The 12,372-nt window shown below is 39.0% G+C and overlaps 1 protein-coding gene across 8 annotated transcripts in view; it reads right to left on the bottom strand.

Moving 5' to 3' along the window:
• The window catches only part of KHDRBS3 (KH RNA binding domain containing, signal transduction associated 3), a 182,328-nt gene that overhangs the window by 91,781 nt on the left and 78,175 nt on the right, over positions 1-12,372 (bottom strand). For all 8 annotated transcript variants that reach the window (XR_012378370.1, XR_003208057.2, XR_012378369.1 and 5 more), the window contains exons 3-4: positions 10,088-10,204; positions 4,020-4,166 (exon numbers count right to left, since the gene is read on the bottom strand). Coding sequence is in view for 5 of the 8 variants with exons in the window: in XM_073893240.1 (XP_073749341.1) it covers positions 4,020-4,166; positions 10,088-10,204 (264 nt within the window). In the remaining 3 variants the exon portion in view is untranslated. The remainder of the gene's footprint in view (positions 1-4,019; positions 4,167-10,087; positions 10,205-12,372) is intronic.

Genomic DNA, 12,372 nt, shown 5'->3' with positions numbered 1-12,372 from the left:
ACAGATTTGAGATGGCAAAAGAATGAGTCTGCAAACTTGAAGATAAGCCAATTAAAATTACCCAGTCAAGAACACAGAGAAGAAAGGATGAAGAGAAAGAGCCACAGAGACGTGTGGGACATTGTCAAGTGTATCAACATACGAATCATGGGAATCCAGGACTGATGGGAGCAGAGGAGAAAGAAAAAGGCAAAAAAATTTTAAAGAAACAATAGCTGAAAACGTCCCACATTTGAAGAAAAATGTATACGTATGGATCCACAAAGCTTAATGAGTAAGGAGGCTAAGCATACACAATCACAGTCAAATTAATGAAAATAGAAGAAAGACAAAATCGTGACAGCAGCAAGAGAAAAGCAACAGATCATGCACAAAACAACAAAATCATTAAGGACTCCTTCTCATCAAAAATAATGAAGGCCAGAAAGCAGCAGACCGGCCTTCTACCACCTGAAACAAAAAACTGTCAGCCAGGAATTACATAAACTATCTTTTAGAATATAGGGGAAATAAAGACATTCTGAAAAAAAACAGAACAATTTTTGGGGGTAGCAGATCAAGGTTATAAGAAAGACTAAAGGAAGTCCTTTGGGCTGAAAAGAGGTAGCACCATATGGCAACTCTATCCACAGAAAGAAATGAAGGGTAGCAGAAATGGTAAATGTAAGGGTTAATACAAAGATTATAAAAATACCGTACGACAAGCCAACATCCCTCATGATTATAGATGTAAAGATTCTCAACAAACTACTCGTAAATCAAGTGTAGCAAAATGTAATATGACCAAGTGGGATTTCACCTAGGAACGCAAGGCTGGCTTAACATCTGAAAATCAACTAATGCAATATACTATTATTCACAAAAAAAAAGGAGATAAATCACATGAGCATTTCAAGGGGCAGAAAAAAAACGTGGCAAAATCCAACACTCATTCATGATAAAACTCTCAAAACCCAGGAACAGAAGAGAATTTCTTCCACAAGGTCAAGGGCAGCAAGGAAAACCTAACAGCTGACATCATACTTAATGATGAAAGACGAAAAGCAACAAGCAAAGATATTCCATCTTCATCACTCCTGCTCAACAATGTGTTTGAAGTTCCAGTCAGTGTGATAAGGGAAAATAAAAATAAAAAAATAAAGACATTAAAATTTGAAAGAAAAATAAAACATACTTTATTCACAGATAACATAATTCTATATGTAGAAAATCCTAATGATTCCATAAAAACCAAAACAACACACTAGAACTAATGGTCCAACACAGTCACAAGATACAAGATCAGTGTATAAAAATCATCTGCATTTCGATATCCTGGTAACCATCTGAAAATGAAAATTTTTTTTAAAGATTTATTTATTTATCTGAGGGAGAGAGATAAAGAGAGCATGAGTGGGAAGGGCAGAGGGAGAGAGAGAGAGAATCTCAAGCGGACTCCCCAGTGAGCACGGAGCCCAGTGTGGGGCTCGATCCCAGGACCCTGATTATCATGACCTGAGCCAAAACCATGAGTCAGATGCTCAACCACTGCACCACCCAGGCACCCTGAAAATGAAATTTTAAAAGTTCCATTCACAATAGCATCAAAAAGCGTACAATACTTAGAAATAAATTTAACAAAAGAAGTCTAAGACAGGCACCCTAAAGACTATAAAACACTGCTGAAAGAAACAAAAAAAATCTGTGAAGTAGAGACACTTCGTAGTCATGGACTAGAAAACTAAGTATTATTAAGATGGAAATTATCCCCAAATTGAGCTACAGATTCAATCCTCTGTCAAAACCCTTGGAGGCTTTTTTGTAGAAACTGACAAGCTGATCTGAAATATATGTAGAAATGCATAGGAACCAGAATAGCCAAAACAATTTTGAAATAGAACTTTTTCTTTAAAAAAGAATCAACAACCTGGATTTCACACCAAATTGCTAGAAGGCTAAAGTAATTAAGAGCATGACACTGGCATAAGGACAGGCATATAAATTAATGGAACAGAACTGAGAATGCAGAAACTAATCCATACATTTATGTTCGGTGGATTTTCAACAATGGCGTTGCAGTTCAATAGGAAAAGGATTTTCTTTTCAACATACAGTGCTGGGACAACTGGCTGGATATCTACATAGGAAAGGATAAACCTAGATCCTAACTTCATACCATACACAAAAATTAACCTAAAATTGATCACACACTTAAAATGACAGAACTAATACTCTAAAATATTAAGAAAACAGCAAAAAATCTTTGTGACCCTTGGTTCAGCAAAGAGTTCTCCTGGTCAGCCCAGACTCAAGGGGACAGAAGTCAGATCCATGTCCTGGTGGAGGAGTGCAAGGGGGATGGGGCGGGAGGTCCTGTGGCAGCCTACGTGGCTAGGTCAGCACTCCCCAGTCCACACTGAATGACCACTAAGACATTAGACCTCTCCTTAGTCTTGTCAGAGTAGCAATTTTATAATTGTTTGTATGAATATCTGATTCTTATCTGTCTCTTCCATTACATAGACTCCACAGGGTCAGATAAAAGAATGTCTTTTATTAGTTCCCATGTATCTATCACATAGAAAGTACTAAAAAACTTTGTTTCTAAACTAAATGAGTAGGGGCACCTGGGTGGCAGAGTTGGTTAAGCTTCTGACTCTTGATTTTGGCTCAGGTCATGATCTCAGTGTTGTGAGATCGAGCCCTGCATCAGGCTCTGCACTGAGTGTGGAGGCTGCTTAAGATTATCCCCTTCTCCCTCTGGCCCTCCACCTCTCTCTCCCTCCTCTATAAAAACCAAAACAAAACAAAGAAAATAAGTGAATAAATGGATCATTATATTGGCATCATATTGGGATCATCATGAGGGAATTAAGGAAGTTGAACCGTTTTCAGCTCCCAAGTAAAATGACTTAATACAATCCCATGTCTCAGCTTTTCCAAGGCAATCATGACTTAAAATATCCTTTCCCTATAAATTCAACAGTTTTCCTCACAGGTAATATAGTCATGACACATACGCTGTGGTAGGTAAGTCAATCTACTAGACCAACCTGGGACTGCTGAAGACAGTCTTACCTCAGGCAGCTGTTTGGCAGATACGACAGCTTCTCTAAATAAACGCCAAAGCGTTTAATGTTTCAGTTTAAAAATCTAGTACACGTAAATTATATAAAAAACCTAAATTAACTTTCATAATGGAGGTAGGGACACATTCTGTTTAAATTATCACATTCTTAGCAATGTCAAAGTGTCTGGGAAGGGTAAAAACAGAATAGCAACTGTGACATTAACAAAGCATAAGAGGCGCCTGGGTGGCTCCGTCGGTGAAGCGTCTGCCTTCGGCTCAGGTCATGACCCCAGGGTCCTGGGATCCAGTCCCGCATCAGCTCTCTGCTCAGCAGGAAGCCTGCTTCTCCCTCTCCCACTGTGATCTCTCTCTCAAATAAATAAATAAAAATCTTAAAAAAAAAAAAACAACAAAAACCAAACAAACAAAAAACCAAAGCATGAAGCACCTGGCGAAAGCCAGGTAACTATCAGCACAGTCCCTTTCTTCTCCGTGCTCCTTATGCATATGTCTGTCATTATATTTACCATGCTACACTGAAATCATTGCCTTACGCTGCTCCCTCCCCCTACACTACATAGTCCTCCAGGGCAGCGACTGCCTTTATTTATGTCTGCTGGTCCAACACCACCCACGGTGCTTGCTGCATGGAAGGCACTACTGCATTTATATTGGAGAACAATGGATCTGTAGGTGATTTAGTGTCACAAAAAGGCTTAGGACTTAAGAGTCCCAAAACATGAACTAGTGATTATGCTCTTCAACTTTCTTGGCCGGGTAGCCTTACCAGTACTATCTAATCTCTTTAAAAATCCCTTGCCTCATTTATAAAGAAAGAAAAATGCCAATTCACAGGGACACTTTTAACAAAGTGCTGTGCAAATAATACTTACTGCTAAAAATTACCAAGGATTAAAATAAAGGAAGGACTTTGAAGTGCAAATTAACTATCAAGGAAAATTGTACTAACAGGAATGAGGAACTTTTTGATTTCTTCCAGTGCGTGTCCCATCCGGGCATATGCTTCTGCTGGTGGAGCGAAGACTTCAATGAGAACATGGAGGTCATCATTGAGGTGAAAGTACTTTGCTTCTCCACTTTTCCTCAACTCTTCTTCCTGAAGAAAGAAAAGCCATGCTTAAAAGGGCATCTTTATAAGAAAAGAAACAGGAATGCCCTGTGTACAGAGCTGATCCGGATGCAGCTGTCACAGAAGGTTCACTCAACGGCAAGCACCACCCTAAGGATGAAGGATTAAGATACAAATCTGATCCTGCCATTCCCACCTTCTATGAAAACACTGAAGGCTTCGTGCTATTGGGATGAGTCTCAACCCCTACCTCTGGCCTAGGGGGAGACCCTCTGCTGTGTGCTCTGGTTGCTTTGTCTCCGCCTGTCCCCCCAGCCCGATGCCCTCCAGGAGCTGCTCAGACCCCTGGTCAGACCAGCTGATCTCCCAAGCTCACTCTACACGGGTTACGCCGAGTATCTGTGATGCTGCCACAAACCATTTCCACCGTCAAATTACCTAAAATATCTATTGTTTACTTGACTATTATCTAATTTTCCTCACTGGAGGTGATCGCAACAGAACAAAACCATGATTGTCTTCCTTGGTGCTCATTTTCCTTGTCTAGAAAAGGTATGCTTGGTATATAGCTGACACTCAACAAATACATTTGAAAGAATAGGTAAATATTATTTACTCATTTCTATGTTCATTTGCTCATTCATATATTCATTCAAAAAACATTTCTACATGCCAGGCACTGTATCTGAAGATAAAACAGTGAGTAAAATAAATGAAAGATTTTATTACATGATTTTACATAATTATGATACACATTAAAGTTTTTTTGTTTACATAATGAAATTCAGGGGGGAAAACGAGGAGGAAAAAAACCTAGATCGGTCAGCAAGAGACAAATAATTTTGGTCCATTATCTTCTCCTAACTAGCATTCATTACAGTGGAAAATGACAGAATCTGGATCTTTTAAAAGTCTTTGTTTCCAACATTCAAATCAGACAGATTAAGAAGAGTAGGTACCTACACCTAGAGTGATTTCCAAAATGGGGGGAAACCTTCCTAGCCTCTCTAAAATACCAACCCCATGAGAAGGAGAACCCTAGAACTCCTGGCAACAACACCTTTTAATTCCACCACAGGCCAAGAGGTCAAAGACGCACAAGCACCCTTGACTTCACCGTTTAAGACTTCAACTTGTGTTACTTCACTAATTTGACTTCTTTTAAAAAACAAAGAGATCTACATATAGAGCATGACAGAACACGGGGTTTTGAGTCAGATATACCCAAATCGTAGCCATGCCAGACACCAGGTATGTCTGTTCAGACAGATGAACTCTTAATTTGAAAAATCAAGTTTGTGTTAACATAAGTATATTAACGCAGGACTGTTGAGAAGAGTAAAAGGACCAACTTTCCGTAAATGCCTGGCAAAGGAGATCACATACGTACTGCCCGGCACACTGCTTTACACGTGCCAGGACTCGATAAATGCCAGTTTTCTTCACATTTATGGAAAGTAGGTCAGAAACTAAAGGAAAAGAAGGAGAAATATTTGAAGCAAGGGGAGCAAATATAAGCTACCATAATACCCTCTGCATTTCCTTCAAAATTGGTCATATATGAAAAGCACGATTCTTTTAGGCCAACTGTAGACTATTTGTTCTATCAGAACACTCTCCATCACTTGATCTGATACTCTGCCTTTCAGAGCTGAAGTTTTGAACTTCATAAAGTCGAATTTTATGTTCAACAGTTCACTTCTGAAAGTATAAACTATAAGTATATACCTCGACATTGCTTCCCTATTAGAATACAGCATCACACTATAGCATTTCACTTCTGAAAGTATAAACTATAAGTATAAACCTCAGCATTGCTTCCCTATTAGAATACAGCATCACACTAAGGCTACTAATGAGAGTTTGTAACTGTGATTCACAGTGCAGCACTCTGCCGTTGCTACCCCAGACGCAAATGGGGAGAGAGGCTTTCTTAGCCCAGCCTGCTGTCACTCATCTCCACAGAGCGAGGAGCTTTATCAGCTTCTGTCCTGGGTTAGCAAGAACAGGCAACATGGTGTTTGGGGAAGAACACAGACTTCGCTTGGGAGTTCTGCTTTCAAATCCCAAATTCAACACATACTGTATAATTTTGAACAGGTTACTTTATCATCTTGAAGAGGTGATTTTAAGTGCAGAGTTAACAGTACAGTATCTACTGCTCAATGAGTAGTAATAAAGGAGTTATCAGAACAGTGATTAGGAGTTATTAGTAATATAAAGTTGTAGTAAAAAAGGAGTTTCATGTTTAAAGACACAAAAAGTCTTTAGAACTGTGCTTAGTACATAATAAACACTCAATAAATGATGACTACAGTATTAATTATTCTATTATTCTATAATATAGACAATAAGGGCAAAACAGCCAGCATGCTTGGCACAAACTGAAGGCTCAAAAGACCATAGCATTACAAGTGATTATTATGCTACATAACCAACTGATACAAGTCAGTAATGACTCCCATAATTTCGTCAATGTAGAAAATACAAGAACAAAATGAATTACGGTCTCATTAGAATTTAGATAGTGAACACTCTATAGTGAACACTCTAAAAAGCTAAAAGATGAGATTTTAATAGTAATGGAAATCTCTTTAGCAATAAACATTATTAACTGAGAATTTCTGCAGACTAAAAGGATCAACAGAGATCAGCATTCAAGAGTTCAGGCACTGAGGACCTGACTGCAGCACAGGACATAGAGTACCAGTGGTCTCCACTTCTACAGCAAACCTGTTACTTGAATTATCACCTGTGGTGACATCAGTGACATGCTTCTGAAGGTGTGACTGATGGCCACATGTGGCAGAGGCCGGCCACAGTATGATGCACAAGAGGAAAACAAGACAGGGGGAGTAGGGTGAAACTGTACTGAAGAGTTCTAAAAAGAAAATGACAAACTCAAGATTTGACATTACGAGTTCAAGTCTCAAAGAGCCAGAAGTAGGCTAGGAGGTTTACTGCTTATGGCCACAGGCTTATGGAGCCAACAGGCAGAAGCAGAGTTGAAGCCTTCGTGCTGCTGAAGGACAGTAGACTGCCCAGCCACCTCTTCTGTGAGGTTTAGGAAAATGTCTGGAGAACAGTGAAGATCTGAGCACTGGATTGGCAACATTTGGGAGGATTCAAACAACCTTAGTATTCAAATGTTGAAGCCCCACTGAGCCTTCCAAACAGGCAGAAGCCTGTCTGGTGAAACTTTTCCTACCTTGTTTTGAATAGCCAAGGTAGTTCCTTGAAAGATGAAAATTCTCTGGCTTTATTTTATTTTTTTTTTTAAGATTTTATTTATTTATTTGAGGGAGAGAGCAAGAGGAGAGACAGAGACAGAGAGAGAGAGAGAGAGAGAGAGAGAGAGAGAGGAGTGTGCACACAAGTCGGGGGGAGGGGCAGAGGGAGACAGAGAAGCAGGCTCCCCATAGAACAGGGGGCCTGACACTGGGCTCGAGTTCAGGACCCTGGGACTATGACCTGGGCGGAGGGTAGACACTTAACTGACTGAGCCACCCAGGTGTCATGCTTTATTACTTTTTCTCGGTATGACCTCCTGGCCTAGGATCAGATCCGTGCTTGCCCCGCGGATGCAGAGAATAAGAAAGCTAATAATAACTATGAATACCTCCTTGTGTACATGTGACACTTCCTCTTTGTCTTCCCACCAAGGATCTGGGGCCTTTTACTAGAGCAACTACGCACTGATAAGATAAATACCCAGAAAGCCTGAGGATTAACAAACTTGATTCTGAGCAAATGCTTCTCCACTGAGGGCCACTGATGACAGTGGGTCTACAGGGTCAAGAGATAAAGGACTTCTCATCCTGTCCCTTGACAGCAGCTCAATGGACTGTAAACCCCAAATGTATGCTACTTCCCCAGTTCCTGGGTGTCTTGATGGAATGGAAATGATCAGCCACTTACAGAACCTCTATAATGATTCTCAGACCCATGTGGTCAAGGACATAGAAATGAGAGGATTAGTGAAGGGCTGGAAAGTAGTCTAGGAAAGCAGCCTAGACCAACTGAGTGTGTAAGAGAACAGGGTGCCTCATGCAATGCAGAGCAAGCACTCAGCGACCAGGGAGACAAAGGGACTCATTTTAGTAGATGTCAAAGCACCTCCTTGCCCAGCCACCTCAGTGCTACTCAAGACACTTGAACAAAGTGCCTGTGGCGACAGAGAGGTTACATATTACTTCACAACACAGACTCCCCTTGAAAAGGATTCTTAGCTACTGTACTGCTGAATGCCCAATATGCCAACAGCAGAGACAGCCCTTAAAATGACAACATAATCTGGAAAAACCACCAAGCCCTGAGAGCAAAGTGACCATATTTAGAATCCTGTTCATTAAGTGGATAGCCAGACACTTGTTATCACTTGGACATATAATCCAGCTAAAGACTTGTCTTCCCTCCTTCCTTTGTACCTGTGAAACTATCTGTGGATGCTCTGATCACTGCCACCATAATGCCACAAAATGTTGCTACTGACCAAAAAAAAAAAAAACAAAAAAAACAAAAAAAACAAAACCACCTCCCTTAACAACAAACAAAATAAGCAGTATGTTGATGAATTTCACTGGTCATATCATGTACTTCATGACCAGATGGCCTTATTGAAGACCTAATTAAGATATCAGCAAGGATGGGTTAGTTTCCTACAAGTTATACAAAATTTCTGACCAACTGACCAATATACGGTTCCATTTCCTCCAACTGCCAGAACAGATGAGTCAGGGAATCAAAGTAACATCATTTGAGACAGCAAGGCTTAGAGAATAGTTAACCTAACCTGGCCACACATTAGAATCATTCCAAACACCCACTGAAAATTCATTTTGAGGTTCTACCCTAAAAAGGTTGTATGGGAATCTTATTTTTAAACAGCACTCCATGTGAGTATAATAGCCCTGTTTTAATCAAATAATTTAACTTCCCTGATTAACACAGATAATACACTCAGGTTCTCTAAATCTCAGTTTTTTTACAGGTAAAGTAAGGAAAATGTTATGTATCTTCCACCATTTTTCTAGGGGTAACACGGAGCAATGCACTCACAGTAGCTGTTCGACAAACAAATGGCAGCCATTTTTTATTATAAAAGCCTTTGTTTAGATGGACTTTTTTGTGTGTGAGAGGAGGCTGCATTTTGTCTAAATAACTTTCTTGTCTCACACAATCATTGTTCAACATTTCATGGAAAGTGGCCACGGAATGTGGGTTTGGTTTTCAGTGACATCAATCTCTTCACAGTGACAGAGCAACAAAATGATAACGGAGAATAATGTAATAATGAAATGTGAAAACTTCTTTCAGAAGTGGTATATTTAAGAAAGTGATCAATAAAAAAGCTCAGTAATTTTAGCTTATTACAGAAAAAAAAAGGCAGTTAGAAGGAATAGAGCCAAGTAGAGCTACTGTGTGTGAGAACACGAAGACACTATTAAAATATTTAAAATCAATTTTAACTTGATAAAATGTACAGGGTATCAAATGAAGGGCAAAAAGAGCAAATCCACGTGTATACTTTATAAACTCAACTATTTCAAATACAGGCATAGAAAAAAGGCCCCCAGGAACTCGTCTAAGACGCAAACAGTGGCAGTTAAGACTGCAGATAACTTTTCTCTTCATGGTAATTTCAGTATCACTGTACTTTCTATGAGGTATTGCTTCTACAGTCGAAACCACAGGCATTGCTATTGCATTTTACAAATGAAGGTAATAGTTACAGATGTACATGGAGGACACCATATATTCTGAAACTGGTCCAAGCGACTCAGTTTTCTACACAGTACCACAAACTCATCGCCTTAAACAACATTTTCATATAATTTCATTCGCAATCCTAGGTAGCTCTAATATAATTTGTATTAATACAATGGATAATCTAAAAGTACATTATGCAACTTGTCTCCAAAGTAGCCATTGTCTATGATGAATGTTACCTTTGCCTTGTCTCGCATGGAACCTTTCCCAAGGATGGACATTTTTGTCAAGGTTTCTTCTTGTAAACGCTTCAGAGAATTGCCACGGGGACCCAAAAGTTTCCCCACAAAGTTGAACTAGGGAGAAAACAAACAAACCAAAATTGTAACAGTCATATCTGAAAGTAATTTATTAATCTTGAACATCAGTAAACACTCCAGTATGCTACACATCACTAATTAATGCCAAATATTTAAGTTCCTGCTATATGCCTCACACTGTACAATTTTCCACAAACCATATATAACAGGGCTAAAAGTTGTAAAGTAAAAACCAATCATTTCAATGATGGTTAGATTTCACAAATTATAAATTAAGCTAATTCCCAGAAATCCTAGGTTGCTATCCTGACACTTTTAACACACATTTGACTTCAACCATGCACAGTGCTGATAAGATGAGGATGTAGGTGGGGAAGATGTAAGGTGCTCCAGGCTGGTCACTATGGAGTGTCTGGGTCCTTCCACCTAACCTCAGCACTTGAGCCTTGGTTAGTCAACCAGGGAGTGCACTGGCCTAGATGAGTCCTCAAGCATTTGGTGGCTCACAAAGCTTTATGACAAAATCCATCTATCTCTTCCAATATAACTAGCTATGAAAATGTTGACAAATTAATGAGTCTTGATTCTTAGGGTTCTTAATTTAACAAGCACAGCAGAAGTGAATTCATTAACAGTATGGACTCTGAGGCTACAATGCCATGGTTTTAAAACCTGGCTTTTCCATTTACCAGCTGAGTAACCCAGCTAGTTAACTGGGTTACCTGACCTCTCTGTACCTTGGGTTCCTCATCCGTAAAATGAGAACAGTGAAATACAACAGAACCTACTCCCATAAGGCTGTTAGGAAGATTAAATGGGTCCATATAAATGAATCAGAACAATGCTTAACATAGAAAAGACAATAAATATATCTTGAATGAAAGGACTGTAATTAGGAATTTCACACAACTTTTAAAAGCTTTACCATAATTAAGGTAAGTCATGAATACTTCTTGTTCCCAGAAAGAAAGTCAGCCCTATTGACCAGGAAGGAAACTGTTCTCTTTGGCAAGACTTCTGATTACAAACTCATGCAGCTGCTGTTTTGGCATCAGCTCTCCTTCATGATCTATGCCACTGCTGTGCTGTTGCTGTTTTTAAGAGAAAATCGTTTCTCAATTTCTCTATGGTAATTGAAGTAATTTTCTTAAAATATGTACTTTTAAAAAATCAAAATGGTATTTTTTCCTTGCCTACTTTTAATTTTATTGGTCTTCAATGAAAACTCAAATATCTACAGTATTTTTAACCTTCACATGTAAGTATGTTTTGTTTTTTAAATTTAAGTCGATTACTTTTTAAAAATATAGAAATGATACATATAGAGTTAAAAATATCAAATAATACAACATAGGAAAAAAGAATCAGTGTCTCCATCCACTCATCTCTACCTTATTTTTGGTTCCCCATTTTCTCTGCTTTATCTTTCTGGAAATTCTATTATTTGGCTATTAGGATCTCCTGAGTTGGAACTCTAAATTTCTCTCTTATTTTTCCTCTTTCCCTTTCACCTTCTTTGTTTTACTTTCTGGGGGATTTAAGCACATTTCCTACATATCTATTGATTTTTTTTTCATTTCTGCTATCAAATGTTTAACTATTAATAGTATTTTCTTATATTTGTTTTTTTTACAGCATTTTAAAAATATTTTATGGAAGTGATATAAATTCTTATATTTCTGAGGATATGAATGGCAGCGCGTCCCACCCCCACCCCGACTTGGAGCTTACAGTATCTGCCTCTTCCAACAGATTCACATTTTGTGGATTGGTCTCTTTGTACGTTATGGGCTTTCCTCAAGTGACCAGTAATCCTCTGCTGCCTCTTCTTAAAAATGTAAGGCTGAGGCTCCAAAACATTACCTGGAAGTCTTGCTTTCATCCACAGGATTTGACAACTGGACTTGACAATTCACTTTAAGATGACAGGCTAGTTTTTTCATCAAACGTTACTCAAATATCAGTATCTGTGTTTCTCTTCTCTTGGCCTAGGTAAGCACTACCCTGAATAGGAATTCCCCAATCTCCCAGGAGGAGGTATCAGCTTGGCTGCTGGAATGCTGGGATTCCCACTAGTAGGTGCAGACCTTTATTTAAGGGAAATAAATACCCTCATTTTCAGTGTGGCACCTCTAGCCCTCAGTTGTATCTATCTGGGTCTGAGAGCCCAAGCCTTCTTTATTCAATCCCTCCAAGAAGTCTCT

The sequence above is a fragment of the Callorhinus ursinus genome, unplaced genomic scaffold, assembly GCF_003265705.2.
Source record: "Callorhinus ursinus isolate GAN/ISIS: 27379988/994484 unplaced genomic scaffold, GSC_fseal_2.0 scaffold5, whole genome shotgun sequence".
Taxonomy (NCBI): domain Eukaryota; kingdom Metazoa; phylum Chordata; class Mammalia; order Carnivora; family Otariidae; genus Callorhinus; species Callorhinus ursinus.
The sequence above is the reverse complement of the archived record's forward strand: the minus strand, read 5'-3'. Positions and strand labels throughout refer to the sequence as shown.